The sequence below is a fragment of the Aulonocara stuartgranti genome (assembly GCF_965226115.1).
Source record: "Aulonocara stuartgranti genome assembly, chromosome: 4".
Taxonomy (NCBI): domain Eukaryota; kingdom Metazoa; phylum Chordata; class Actinopteri; order Cichliformes; family Cichlidae; genus Aulonocara; species Aulonocara stuartgranti.
The window spans coordinates 3,896,726-3,912,409 of record NC_138942.1 but is presented as its reverse complement, the minus strand read 5'-3'; the positions used below and the strand labels follow the sequence as shown (position 1 = coordinate 3,912,409).

General features: G+C 41.0%; 2 protein-coding genes across 7 annotated transcripts in view; both read left to right on the top strand.

Moving 5' to 3' along the window:
• pirt (phosphoinositide interacting regulator of transient receptor potential channels) overlaps nucleotides 1-8,395 on the top strand; it is a 25,110-nt gene extending 16,715 nt beyond the window's left edge. For 5 of the 6 annotated variants that reach the window (XM_082529215.1, XM_082529217.1, XM_082529218.1 and 2 more), the window contains exon 2: nucleotides 7,706-8,395. In XM_082529215.1, the coding sequence (XP_082385341.1) occupies nucleotides 7,706-8,127 (422 nt within the window). In that variant the 3' untranslated portion in view covers nucleotides 8,128-8,395. Of the gene's footprint in view, nucleotides 1-6,861; nucleotides 7,216-7,705 lie in introns of those variants that run through there. The other variant, XM_082529216.1, reaches the window with a different exon arrangement.
• The window catches only part of tmem238l (transmembrane protein 238 like), a 21,413-nt gene extending 5,729 nt beyond the window's left edge, over nucleotides 1-15,684 (top strand). The window contains exon 2 of the mRNA XM_082529222.1: nucleotides 12,190-15,684. Within this exon, the coding sequence (XP_082385348.1) occupies nucleotides 12,269-12,748 (480 nt within the window). The 5' untranslated portion in view covers nucleotides 12,190-12,268 and the 3' untranslated portion in view covers nucleotides 12,749-15,684. The remainder of the gene's footprint in view (nucleotides 1-12,189) is intronic.

The window sequence follows — 15,684 nt, the reverse complement described above, 5'->3', positions numbered from 1 at the left end:
AAGCTGTAAATATGCAAAGCAGATTAATTAGTTTTCCAAGGTGACCTGTGCAAAGAAAAGGGCTCCATGTGTCAATAAATCAGTGATGTAGTACCTAAAATGTAATTTGTCTGCAGAGGAATGAATATCTGCACAGTTTTATTGATATTTGCTCTGGAGTTAACGAGGCTCTGTGCGTGGCTTCATTGGCCAAAAAGTATTTCTGTTTAATCCACAGCCTTAAAAAACCGCAAGGGTTGGAGTTGTTAGAGCATCTTAGTTCTGGTGGCTTTAACCGGGGGGCGTGCGCGCTGCACCTCAAAGTCCACAGTTCATTTGAATCCCATCCTAAAGCTCCTGCCAAACCAACAAACTCAGCATGCTGACTCAAGACGAAGCTTATTAGCTCTAATCCCTGGCAATGCTCTCTGTTTGTATTATCAAACAGGATTAGACTGATACCTGTATGTTGGTTTACCAATATACTGGCTCAACTTTTAACTTTTCAACACTACTAAGTCACATAATCTGCCTGTGATATGAGAAGTCTCTCTTTGACCGCACGTCTCGGAAACCTGGAATTATATTTTGAAATTGCACGTAATTTTATTTTACATTTCAGTGTTATTTTAAAAAAAAAACACAACAACAGTGGATCTAAAGGAAAAGCTGACATAAAGAGTCTCAACACCTCCAAGCAGGGAGACCAGGCATCACGCTTTATGTGGGACTGCACAGCATTTGCATCCCTTGTTGATTGGACCACATACTGAGACAACGTTCCAGTTTAATTGGCTCTAGTTTTGAAACTGAACACTGCAAATCTAAGTCTGTCTTTTATCCAATGGCTAAGAAGAAAGCAGAGAAGGCTCTCGTCACGGGTCAAGTGTAGGTTAACCCATCTCATCTTTTACTGCCTACACTGTACCCAATGGAAATCTTTACAAGGTCACCAGCTATGCAGACTACAGCGAAATATGATGAAAAATATCTCAAAGAAAACAAAATCCACAAGAACCAGGAAACTGCTCCGAACTGAGCAAAGCAGTTATTTTTCACACAGTGAGGGAATATGAAGTGACGTGACAGGACACGTGGGTCCCACGAAATACATGTGGCTGGAGAATAGATGGTCCAGTCTTGGGACGCGTCTTTGCTGAGCCCCACAGATTAGTGACAGTTGAAACATAACAGTTCAGTTCAGGTTTAACTTGGACAATGTTGTTGTTGTTGTTGTTGTTGGTTGTTTGTTTGTTTTTCAGAAGGGTTTTTCATGCATTCATTAGAAAATGCTGCCAAAAGCCTGGAAAAAAAGCGTTTGATCATATTTTAGGGATAAAACAGTTGTTAAATAAGCTTCTAATTACAAGAAAAAAGCCCAAATTCAAACCTTAAGTTCATTGGATGTACATGTTTATTACAGAATTGGGGAATTCACCCTTTAGGGGATTCATACAACTTGTGATTTTAACTACAGGTTTGGCATTGTCCCATTCTTACCTCAGATCGTGTTTTATCGTTCACCTTAAACTCCATCGCTCTACGTTCTGTTCGGTCTTTTGGTGGCTGTTTCTCTTCATCTTATGTGTTCTTGGCGTATCCTTGACCTGCATCGGCGCCTCAGCACAGTCAACTGCAGCTCATGTCACCTTCGTAAGACCGGGCCACAGATTCTGAGCCAGTTAACCTTAGTAATGTTAGACCAATCGAGAGGATCATGAAGATTTGTGGTCTTAACATCAACTTCAGTGGGACTGCCATAGCATTAGTAGTAGTATTATTGTGAGTACTACATTTGCAAAAATCAGTTAAATTATGTGCAATAATACAGGGAAATTCAAGCCCAGCAAGTAATCAACTGTTAGAGATTAATCCTGATGTCTCAGAGGAAATATTTTTACTCTATCCAGCTGTAGTGTTTTGACATAAAGTACATTTAAGCTACGTCCACATGTACCCGGGTATTTTTGAAAATTTTTATTTTTTTCTGTGCGTTTGCACCTTTTCTCTACATGTAAACGGCGTTGTCGGTCACTGAAAACGGAGATTTTTAAAAACGCCTGCCAGGGTGGATATTTTCGAAAACTCAGTTTTTGCGTTTACGTGTGGACGAACTAAAAGGAGAAAACGCCGCGTCAAAGGTGTGCGCCTTTTTTGACGTCACACTGTGCGCCACGTTATTGTTTCGGTGAAATGACAAAATACTGTTACTGTTACTTGTACTCTCTGCAGTGTTTAAATGCTTACATATACACACACAGTTACTGTCCCTCCACACATACGACTCGGTTCTGCTTCTATGCCCCATCTTTGTTTACTATTTTCCACGAGGCTTCTAGACTTCTGATTGGCCAACATTTCTACATGGTTAGGAATATATCGCCACCTGTTGCTTTGGCATGTTCCTAGCAGCGTTTTCCTTCATTTTTGCGTTTACGTGTAGACGGGATTATTTTTGGAAAATCTCAGTTTTCAAAAATACCCGTGTACGTGTGGACGTAGCCTTAAAATCACTCATGTGCATTGTTGTTGGGCTTCTTACAGGACTTGAGGTTTGGTTGCCTTGCAGGCCACCAGTGTTGGTCAAGTTACTTGAAAAAAGTAGTTAGTTACTAATTACTGATTACTTCTCCAAGAAAGCAATCCTGTTACTTTACTGATTACTTATTTTCAAAAGTAGTTAGTTACTTTATTATTTAGTTGCTTTTCAAAAACATGATACACAATCTGAATACGTAATAAAACAATAGACTTCTAGTTTTTCTGTATAATCCATCATATAAAATGTAATCAAATGCAAAAGTCTCTTTTTTTAAAACTTGTTTTATTGGTTTTAATCTTTTAACTTTATGCGCATTGCATCAGCAAAAATTAAATTAAATGCAACAGTCTGTAACCGGAATAAATGTGTTTAACATTTAAACCTATTTCTGACATATTCCAGTATATAAAATAAAATAATGTTATGTGTTTACACTCACTCTTTCAAATAGATGCAAGTGAAACACAGCAGAAAATAAATAAAATCAAAGATTCAGCAGCTCTGAGTCCTGTCGCGCTTAAATCTGTTGTCACCTGTTCAGCAGGAGTGGGGCAGGTGGAGGTTTGCCCACAGCGGTCATGTCAGTGGGAGGATCCGGGGGTTTCCCTGTGAATGTCACATTCCCGTGGCAGCGCGCTCGGTGCTCAGATTTGAAGTTTATTTTTTTTGCTGTAGAAAGACGTTTTCTTCCAACGCAGAGTGAACAGCTGACACTAAGTTTGATTCTGTAAAAAGTGACAAAAACATTAAAGTAATTTAAGTATGTCTGAGCTTTAAACGCTACATGGTCGTACTCTCTCCATCACTCCATATTATTCATTGTTGATCTGCACATGTCTGTCGCTGCCACGGACGCCGCGTGCTTGTACATCATCGCCATGAGACGCTCTCACAAACAAAATCACAGTCCAATAACGCAGTAACGCAGCGTGCTTACAGGAAAGTAACAGTAATCTAATTACTTTTTTTGCAATAGTAATCCCTTACTGTAATTGTTACTTTTTTCTAGTAACAAGTAACACATTCGTTTTAATGCGTTACTGTCCATCTCTGGTGGCCACAAGAAGACCTTTATTGTGCCTTAAGATTTTTGATTCTGTGGAACTTTATGGGATGGGTGTATCTTTTGGGATATTCCCTAATTTGGAGTTTTGATGAAGTCGGTGGAGAGTGTCGCCTACTGTATTTGTCCAGTCTGAGTATGAAGGCCATATCCCGAAAGAATCCACTCCCATCAGGACCGAAATATTTCACCAACAGATAAAGGTCATCTTTGTACTGATTTCCAATTACCCTTCCTTTAACTGACCCAAACCAAGCATTTCTTTAAATGTATCTGCCAATCGTATATTCCTAAAGGTCTAATGTGTATTGGAATTTGTCCAGATCACTTAATGAATCATAATAAATCATTTCAAAGATGCTATAAATGCGGTGAGTCACCCTGTCTTACACAATCTTGCACAGCTACTCTTATTTAAATCAATTCCTTCACTCCATCATACAACAGTCATTGCTTTTCTGTCACATAATATCATTTCAGCGTGAAATATCAACAATGGGGGGAAAAAACGGATGTATTTGCACAAAACCAGGATTTAGAAAGTTTATTTCTATAGTGTTTCTCACAGGGATGAAATCGATTCACAGTAAAACGCAGCGAAAACATGTTAAAATAGAATAAAATCATAATAGAAACAGTGATATAAATATATATAATAATCTCCGCAGAAGTCCTGCTTAAACAGGAAAGTTTTCAACTACTTTTTGAAGGACTCCACAGAGTCAGCTAAACGTAGATGAAGTGGCGTATGTTCCAGAGTTTTGGTGCCGCAGACTGAAAGGCTGTCAGCCCTGGTCTTTAATCTTGTACGAGGAAGAGCTAATAAATTTAAAACCTGCGAATGAAGACTGCAAGCAGCAGAGAGTTTATACAGCAGTTGAGATAAATTTTTTTTTATTTTTTTTTTATTTAACCTTTATTTAACCAGGAATGTCCCGTTGAGATCAAAGACCTCTTTTTCAAGGGAGTCCTGGCCAAGAGGCAGCACATTTCAAGACAAATACATACGAACAAACAAAGTTAAAATTACACAAAACAATTACACATTATTGAGGCAGCCTGTAGGCCTTTGAGTTTAGTTTTAAAAACATTTAAAGACAACAATTCATAAATAATCTGTCTGTGAAGGGCTCTGTAGGTAATTTAATTATTTAATCTATTATTATTATTTTTTACTTTCATTTAAAGGGAACTGCAGATGTAAAGAGCATAAACCAGGAGTAATGTAATGTCACGTACTGGAACATGGTGGATCTGCTGTGGAGGCCCAGTAGAGAAAGAATTTCAGTTTTTATTGTGAGCACCGGCGTTACTTTGTACAATGAGCTGACCCACGCTGCTTCACTTCTAAAGTTCATGGCTCAGCACACCAACATACCATTCCTGGCTTTGGATTGAAGGAGAAGGAGAAAAAAAATTCATAAATATTAAAGCTTGATTAAAATTTAGGACCTCTGACTCCTGCTGCTGTCTAACAAATGATTAACCCTAAAACACTGACTCAGTTGAGATGACTCAGTTGCACAAAGCAGATTGTATTATCAGCTTCTTATTCCTCTCTTTCTGTCAGCAAAAACTCACAGCTCCGAATGAGTAATGAGGATACAGTTTCTGTGTGTAACTGTGCGCCACCTTCTTCCTTTGGGCACGAGCATGTGGATCCTATGAAGCTGAAGGGAACAGAACCGCAGCTCCTCTTAATGTTTGTTCCACCCAGGAATAGCCAACATTAACCTGAGTGTCACACAGACGGGTGAGACAGGCTTCCTCATGCCGCCGGCAACTCAAGCACATGAAATCACAGAAAACAACCAATGATCAAGAAAAATTAACTTGATTAACATTATTATGTATCAAACTACCCATCAGATTTATTTATCTATAAACTGAAGGTCCCAGGAACGCTACTCTGGATCGTTACAGTTAGCCTGTAGCAACACGATGCTAGAAAAGCAAGCAAAACGATTGGTGTCCAGGACAGCTATTTAGCTCGGACATTTCTCAAACGTAGGGATCAGACGTCCACACTAAAACTTTATTCTGCAGTGCTTAGTATCAAACGCATTACAAGACCAGCTCTAAATCATTTGTATGTTTCTGTGTTCATCTCCCAATGCTAGCTCATTACAGCAAGAAGGAAAAGAGCCACCACGTCGTGGTTATGATCAGTTTACAGGTTAATTAGTGTCAGCATGTTGAATTCTCAGGGTGGCAGACCACTAAGTTAGGAACTGTGAAACAGACAACAATATTATACTGTAGCATATTAGTGCAGTCATCCAAACACATCAGGGCTGCACATCCTTGTAGCTTTATCAGGTAATCTTTTGACCCTTTTACATCCTCCAACCTTTTGGCTCGTGCACAAAACTTTGTGTTCAAAAAGACGTTCAAATGAGACACGGTTCTTTAACTTTTGTCTAAAATGATATATTAACTCAATCTCACATCACATCTAGTCTGCAGGCCTGCAGGTGGAAATGCCCTCAGATGACTGATCAAATGAATGAGATAAAGCCCATCTAAATGGGCCGTTTAAGAGAATTAGGCACGTCATGATCACAAGCACTACATGGAACGGGCAATTAATTCCTCATATGTCAGTGCAAAGTAAAAGAACAAACTAAGTTAATTAGTAAAACATTGAATTAGCTGATCAATTAACAGCTCGTACTGTTTAAAATTTCACTAAAAGTTAATGACACAGCAAGCCCGAAGTCCAATTCTAAGCCACATGGCAGCGCTGCCCTCTGCTGGATCATGCTGCTCATTGCAAGTATAGACAAGCTTCATGTATCAGCGCCACATGATGGTGCATTTTAAAGAGAGGACAGCAGTAATCTAATGAAACCAGGGAGTAGGTGCAGCCTTTGCTAAGTAGAAACAGCCCCGAAGAGCCGTCTTCATAGCTGAGGAGCTCTCCATCGAGCGTAATTGTGTTAATGTGTGAGCTCGTGTTCAGATCAATGGCCACATAGTGGCACTTGTCTTTCCAAAAGAGCGCACGAAGCGAAGCAGACACAAATGTAATATCAGGCCGGTTTAATGGAAGCAGCAGCATCAGATTGCAGCGACACCCCTCTGACGCTGTGGTCCCCTACACACCCGAGGTGCGAAATCTCAGAAGCTCAATAAGAAGACGACAAAGGAAAATCCCAAATTTGACCAAATTTCTAAACGATTTCCTTTACTTTCACAGGGTTAATTTTACTACACAGATCTCATGACCAGTGAACAACTTGCAGATAATTGCTCCAGGGTACTTAGAGATCAATACTGTACCAACATAACTGTCCGTATTGGAAAGCTTGCTGCATCAATCTGCCTATAACAGAGAGCCATTTCCTGCCCCTACTCTTCTTTGTATGGAAAGAGTTCAGGCTAGTAAGGCAGATATTTTCCTCTCATTGTCCTGTCCTGGAAAATTTGAGGCTTTTTTTTCTGAAAAAACAAAAAAAAAGGCTGTACTGGAGCTGTTTATTGAAGTTTTTGTGAAATCGTTTTAGAGCCCAATGGAGCCGTGAGTCTGAGTGGTTTGGGGGGAGTCTATGGATATCCTCTGGGGAAAGAAAGCCAAGCACCTCGCTCTGCATGTAATATCAGGACAAACCGCCTGCGATGGTAGAAGATGGTAAGGGGATGGTGGTCACAGGGTTCTCTTGAGTAGGTGGAGATAATGTAGGAGGGTGGGTAGATGTTTGCTAAATCTGTATGGCTGTATTTTACTGGGTTCTCTGGTCAGACGGTGGGCAGAGATTTTGTCGGCTTCTCCTTCAGGATTTGTGATTTTTCACTGTAACTTATTGTCAGTTCTTCAAAAATACAGACTAAGAGACTTGATCCAGAATTCGAAGGTAGGTGTTTGTTGACTTGTTTGCTCCTTTCCTGGGTGTGGACTCGTTTCCAGTGGGCAAAGAAGCTGTTTGTATTTTCTTTAGAATTTCTGATTGCAGCATAAACGTCCTCATTGTACTTTTGTGGATTTGTTGTGACACACAGAGTGTTTTGCTTATTGCAGTATCTTGTAAATGTTCTACAATATCCTTAGTAACGTTCGTGTATAGGAAAAAGACACATCCTCCCTTCCAGATTGATTTTTATTCCACATTGCTTCCATACAGTCAGCCAGGAAGTCATGCCAGGGAGCCCAGAGAACATCCCCCTGGGGGAGTGCACGCTGTCCCAGTCCAGGGACCAGCTCACGCCCCCGAGCCGCACGGAGAGCACCGTGTTCAGCCTGTCCCGCACCGAGTCAGTTTGGACTACGGAGAATTCCCCCAAGAAGTCTGAAGTCTTTTGGTTCCCCATCCACCTCATGTCTACCGGGGGCAGCTTCCTGGCATGTGGCATCATCATCAGCGGCCTTTACTTCGCTGGCCACTGCCGGAAAGTCACCAACATCCTGGGACCAGCCCTGCTGTCCATTGGATTGATGGTTTTTGTGGTGGGCGTGGTCCTGATTCCTATTACCAAAGAGAACAGGAAGCGGTCGAAAATGAAGAAGCCCCTGAGTTATTACAGGCCTCCGGTGTTTAACCTGTGAGGGCTGTGATGTTTTTCAGCACAACTATGTTTGGATGTAATTTCAGGAGAAACGTGGAGAACACGCTGAACTGAGGTTAATATTTTCAGCTCTGTGGAAAATGATTAATAGAAGACTGTTTGACAACAATTATGTTTATCTCTCTGGATTGACGACACTATTGAAGTTTCTAGTGTGCATGATGTAATTTCATTAATAACAGCGGCTGTTGAAAATAGGATGAGAGCGCATGGACAGGAATGCGCTGCAGAAAATGCAATTATTTACACCTGCACAAACAATTTAGCAAGAAGATACAAGGCAGTAAAGTGTCCTTATGAATATTTGCAAAGAATAAAATAAAAATTATGCAAAGACTGACCGTGTCAGTCGAAGTCACGACATCTTCTTATTGTCACTTTGTGTTTTACTGTGTCCAGCTGCGTGTGGCTGTGAGTGTTTGTTGAAAGAACCACAAGGAAGGATGCTTTGAATCTAAATGTATTCATCCTTGAATTATGTAAAGAGTGATGATTTGACTGGTGTGACCTGAAAGCACATTTACATAAGATTTCAATATTAGGTAGCAGCCAATTTAAAGTAACCCCTTCACAGCCAGATTCCACTGTAATGTGCATTAAATATTAATTCCTTCTATCCACTGAAAATGCACTCTTTGGGCTAGCAGTGCAGATCATATTTAAAGTAACGATAATCAATATTTGTATATTTGCAAAGAATCGTATGACTGCTACAGAAAGGAATCACTCTTTGTAATGAATGAACAACGATTATCACCAAACTCCACGGTTCCCCTCGGCTCCCAGAAGCATTTTAGCCTCTTTAACTCCTTTGTTTGGTTTACTGTGTTGGTTCACCGACTGAGCTCTCATTTGTGATGACGGCAGGCAGCTTCAGAGGAAAAAGCTCCAAAGACCTGTGTGAACCCTTCCAGCGCAGCATTGTTCACCACAGAGAGTCAGACACAAGCTGAGCGAACACAATAAAGTGTTTTGCAGCCATGAGGCAGGTTTCTAACGAAAGCAAAGCCAGAGGTAATGGAAGAGGAAATATTAGATAGAGACACGTGTGCAAATATCTGGTAACTCACTCAAATTTGTTCAGAATTAAAGTATTTAATTTATATGTATCATTACATTAAATTCTAATGCCTGCTCAGCTTAAATATTTTTATTTAATATAACGACCACAGCAGATGTCAAATAATCAGAAGATGAAAATGTTAGAGAAACTCTGAATATTTAATTAGCAAAGACATTTAAGTTTGCAATCTTTGCTTTATTTAATCAGGATTATTTCTATTTCAATACCGATACTTCTACTCTGTGTGTTGAATTTGAAACAATGCAATATCTGTAATTATTGATCCAATGTTTTCATGTGTCAGTCTGCTTGTGAATTAATCTTTGAGCAATTATTTATACATTTTGTCATACAGGTTGCCAGGTAACACACAAGACCAGGAACATATACAACATATGACATCTAAAAATAAATGTTGAACTAAAGAAATACTGATTTACACAAGTTGAAGTTACTGCAGTAGTGATTACTGCACCTTCAGTCATCAACATAAATCAAGTCTAAATGTATAAAATAACAGTGAAGCAGTGAAGTGGTTATTGGTGTGTTGCTACAGGTTTATATTGAGATATATAAGATAAGATAAGATAACCTTTATTAGTCCCACACGTGGGAAATTTGTTTTGTCACAGCAGGAAGTGGACAGTGCAAAAGTTATGACGCAAAAATTAGAATACAATAAGAATAAATACAGTACACAGCTGTACAGAATAGAATAAAATACTATATACAGTAGAATAAAATAGAATAAAAATATACAATAAGATAAAAATAGAATACGAATGCTATATACAACTGAGTAAAAATACAACGATGCCAGAAAGGATTATTGCACTTAGTATTATTGCATATGTATGGATGTGTGTGCTTGATCAGTTAAAGTCTTTATTATGGAGTCTGACAGCAGTGGGGAGGAAAGACCTGCGAAATCTCTCCGTCCCACACCGTGGGTGCCGCAGTCTCCCACTGAAGGAGCTGCTCAGTGCTGTCACAGTCTGCTGCATGGGGTGGGAGATGTTGTCCATCAGGGATGACAGCTTAGCCGCCGTTCTCCTGTCACTCACCACCTCCACTGGGTCCAGAGGGCATCCTAGAACAGAGCTGGCCCTTCGGATCACCCTGTTCAGTCTCTTCCTGTCCCCAGCAGAGATGCTGCCGCCCCAGCAGACCACACCATAAAAGATAGCAGAAGCCACCACAGAGTCATAGAAGCTCTTCAGGAGTGGGCCCTCCACTCCAAACGACCTGAGTCTCCGCAGCAGGTACAGCCTGCTCTGCCCTTTCCTGTAGAGGGCGTCTGAGTTATGAGTCCAGTCCAGTCTGTTGTTCAGATGAACACCAAGGTACCTGTAGCTGTCCACAGCCTCAATGCCCATACCCTGGATGTTCAGTGGTTGCAGTGGAGAATGCTTGTGCCTGCGGAAGTCTACCACCAGCTCCTTGGTTTTACTGGCGTTGATCTGGAGGTAGTTCAGCTGGCACCAGTCCACAAAGTCTTGAGTCAGTCCTCTGTACTCCTTGTCGTCCCCATCAGTGATGAGGCCGACTATTGCAGAGTCATCAGAGAACTTCTGCAGGAAGCACTGGGTGGAATTGTGGGAGAAGTCTGCAGTGTAGATGGTGAAGAGAACGGAGCCAGAACCGTTCCCTGTGGGGCCCCCGTACTGCAGACGACCCTGTCCGACACACAGCCCTGAGTCCTCACATACTGTGGTCGGTCGGTGAGGTTTATTTATTTATTTATATTTATTATATTTAAGATTTATAGACATTTAGAAATGATCCTCTGATGTAATCAGAGTTTTATTTGCAATAAAAAGATTATTACAATAATTTTTTAATCCAAAGTTCATGGTCTTCACATTTGCCTTGGATATAACAATACAAACCTTTTGGTTTTAGACAACAAAATAGCTTTTTGAATATTTCACCCTTTTATAGAAACAAACGGATTAATTCATGCTGAAAATAATCATTATTCACAGGCCAGTAGGATGCATTCATAATGTCAGAAGCACTGTATATGCAAAGTCTTTTCAATTAGTGCCGTTATAACTTGAACTTTAGTCTTTGAAGCTTGTTAAATTTTTTGATTATATTTTATTATTAATGCTTTTGACCTTTGTGTTGAGGAGTTGTTCATCCTTTATTTTTTAAATATAATGCAGAAGACTCCTGCAAGTTAAGTGCAAAGACTCAAATCAAATGTAATAGTTTAGCTGAAAATCAAAGGTGACAGTGTTTTAATCATTATTTCAGTTATGATGCTTTTACATTTTGATTTTTGTGAAGAAGCGGTTTCAGGTTTTTATTTATTTAGCTGTCGTTACTCAGTTACGACCACGTCTGTCAGTGTTCATGTAACTGCAGTGTTTGGGGCGCCACAAGTTCCACTACTCAAGTTCTGATCACAACACTACTTAACTTTAACTTGAATGAAAAAAACACCCGAAGAAGTTCTAATCCAACATCAGCACAACAAATAAATACACCTGCTTCTTCCTGATATTCACAACATACACGATGCATACATCTGTATAATTTGACAGCCAAATATTATGCTAAGGAGTCTTGTGAGTCCTGCATTATTTGCATTGCCCAGACCAGCCTGCGAGATTCTGGACTCTAACTACAATTTTGAATCCTTTATTAAATATCAATAAATATCAAAAACGAAACCTGCCTGCTGTATCTGCTTCCTCTGTCCCCTCACCACGTGGCAGATGTCTGCTCCACCTGGCTGAGCGCTTCCTCATAAGGGGTCTTTCTAATATTTCACAGCGCGCCTACAGTGAAAAGTTCCCTGAAATGACTGTTGTTGTTGTGAACTGGAGAATTCAGGATGTTTGACTTTTCAGTGTGAAAAACGAGCAAAAAGGAAGTGTGCATACGTGTGTGTTTGTTTTGTGTGTACACGGAATGCACCTGCGTGAACACATTGTTTATTTCTACTTTAAGGCGGGGCGTCTCTCTCCACAGGTGCGCAGCCTCGGCTCAGGTATAAAGGATGAAGCAGCTTGCCGTTATACAAGCTTGAAGCGGCTGTGATCTGTCTAGGATGGATGCGATCAAGTGCATCGGAAACTGCTTTCTTATGTTTCTCATCGCCGTCGTGTTTGACGTGCTCGGCGTGATCCTGCTTTTAATCGGGATCTTCGCCAACTTGCGCATCAACGGACTCTTTTATGGCGACTTCTTGATCTACACCGGCTCCCTGATCATTTTCATCAGCCTGGCCTGCTGGCTCATGTGGTACGTGGGCAACGTCCAGGTGTCGGTGGATGACGGCTGTAAGAAGAGGAACAGCATCGTGCAGCTGGCCAGGAAACTATCCGAGAGGTTAACCATGAAGCTGAAGGGAGGGGAGGAAAGCATGAAGTGCGTGGAGGATGAGGAGAGCAGCCATGGGGGATCCTCTCCACACAAAGCCAGCAGGGTGACGTGGGGCAGATCCACCGCCTACTCCAACGAAGGCTACGATACCTCATCGGACATCCCTGACGTGGAGAGCAAAATGGGCAAAAATGACACGACCTGATGTCATGATGAGTACCTCCATGTTAAAATGCGCATCTGGCCGCTTTATTGTGCCTCTTTCTGGAGCCTTCTGTACAGTATGCAGAGAAAGAGGGATGATACTACTGCAAGTTATATTTTCCAGGCTTCTCAGTCAAACCTAGATGGGCATTATGTCTGGACCTGTTCTGTCAAACATGTTTAAATAGGCTGTAAATCACAATGTTAGAAATACTGAGGCACAAGGCCCTTTATACTCTGTTCTTTCTCACTGAGCTTATACTTTGCTTTTCTGGTCTGCAATTTCATATTAATGACTTTGTACATTTCCTGGAAAGAATTCGCAACCATTTGCAGGGAAATAAGAAAGAGAGTTCACTCGAGGCATTCTCAGCGAATCAATTCAAAATGAATTGTGAGTCCTTTTCAGTCGCAGCACAGCGGGGCACTTTAACTTGAAAATGTGTTAAAGCAGAACTTTCTTTGTTCTTTCCAGAAAACTTTTAAAAGGAATGATTAGGAACGGTGGATCTATAGAAGATAAAACACGACCTGTTGTGCTGTAGCTGCTTCAGGCCCCAGAACCTCACTGGCCCCGGACTCTTTAGAGTCTTCCAACTAATAGTTTGCAGTAACTCTTTTTATGAATCACCTATTGTGACCCACTCTCTCCCATTTTGTTGAGGCTTTTATCTATTGGAGCTTATTTTCTGCTTGTGTTGCAAATTTAATATATAAAATTGTGCAATAAAAAGGAAAGAATTGGGGGAAACAGTGAGGACATCAGGGGCCCTGAGCAGACGGACAGCCTTGCAGCTAGAAATACAATTCTGGATGCTCAATGTTTATTTATTTATTTATTTTTGCTTGTATAAAAAAATGAACATTAACATTCATTTTAACAATTGTTACAGATTTAGAGTCTACGAAAATCAGACTTTATATTATTTGTATTTTTTCTGTACCTGATTGTAGATTTAATATAAGCTGGATAAGCAGAGAATGCGCAGATATACCTCTGAGCCACAGCTACAATTACAAGGTGAAAGGACTGATTATTGATAGCCTTCCATTACTTCATTTTTTCCACTTTTCCACTGATAACTAGACACAGTAAAGATAGGTCATGTTTGCTGTTTGCTTTGCTGTCAGTTCAAAACAAACACTGGTCAGACTGGTTTGACTCAGCAGAACGATGATGGCAAAGCAAAGCCAGACAAGGCATAACTTTACTTTATAGCATTTTCCATACGCAGATATGATATGGATTTGTTTGGGAGAGTACATTTCTGATTGTACGTTTATATTTATAGATATGTTTGGGAGCAGCAGCCTCTGTTTGATCCGGAGGTTCAAGTTCCACTGACGGCACACCTTATGCAAACGCGGCCTCTGCAGGGTTCAGTTGATCAAGCACTGAAATGGCTTCTGACAAACAGAGTCAGTGTGACTGACAGCTCAGCTCGCTTTAATCAGAGCCGCGGCGTTACAGTAAATAAAGCTGAATCCGTCTCCGCTGTGCACACTTCCTCTAACAGTAGAGAGGACAGCGAGTCAAAGCCGGAGACAAAAAGACAAATAGTGGCAGCATGACTGGTCAAACAAGGTACTCAGAGAAGTTTCCATTACGTGCATTTCCTCTTTGCGGCTGCACTTTATAATACGTGTCACTATTGTCGAGCTGCACGAACCGTGAAATATCAAATAGTTGGAAATGCTTTAATGCAGTGTATCCACCCTGCAGAGCTGCTCCCAAGACAAATACAAAAGGTAACTAGAGTATATCTCCAGGGATAAATCTCTAGTCAGTGAGACTGAAGCGACGAGGAGGCTCTGAGCGATCTGATAAAAGATGCGACGCCTCGAATCGCTTTGGTTTCATTAGCTGAACAGAAAGATCCGGGGTCCCTGAATAATTACTGCAAGCTTATCACCGTGTAAACACAAGCTCGGTGGCAGCTGATTATGAAATATATGTGCATAAATCTGTCACACTGGTTTGAGACAATGGGTTGAGGTGTCGCAGTAATGACACGTGGAAGGTGCAAAACAAGTCAGCCCTTCAGAGGAATGAAGGCGTGCTGTGGGGTTTTAAAGATCTGTTAATGAGCAAAACCCGTTGTTTTGGTTTTTAGACCAGTTTTTCCACAAAGCTCTGCTATGAAAGAAATGTAGAGGTGTGCTGGATAAAAAAAAGAATGTTCCCCAAGACAGGAAGCACAGACTTTTCAGTCTCATCAGGCCTTCAGACAACGTCCATCTGCCCGTCTCATCCGGCCCGGCTATGGAGCCAAATAAGTGCAGCAGCACATTCCTGGCGCTGGCTTTGATTTTTGACATCGCCGGCCTGATCCTCTTCTTCATCGGGATCTTCGCCCCGTTGAGCTTCTGGGACTTTTTTGTGATATCTGGACCTTTGCTGATCTTCCTGAGTCTGATCTTCTGGATATTCTGGTACATGGGGGACCTGACTGTGTCTGAGGAGGAGCTCAACTTACCCAAACATGACATCCTGTAACTACAGTGTGAGTGAAACTGGACTGAGTCGTGTCTGGGTGAGCTTCTGATCACTTTCCAGCTGATCGCACGAGCAGGTCAAACTGAGCTGACTCTGTGGTTCTCTGGAACTCACTGAGGTTTTGTGCTTTACATCCAAATCCGGCAAAGACCAGGAGCACATCTGACTACTCCCAGGACAGAAAGAAAACTCCACCATTTGTCTTCAGGCTAAAAACAAGTTTCCGGCGCACTGGACAGCAGCGATCCCCACACTTTGATGGAAATATATTTGACAGCACTTTCATGCATTTGAAAACTTGTGCCAAGTTGATGCATTGTGCCTTATTTATGTCACTGTTATATCTGTCTATATATTGTGAGTTTATATTTATATTTCAACCTGACTTTGCACATTCATGTAAGTCTTTGAAACTAGTAACTAAATATGCTCTGGGATGA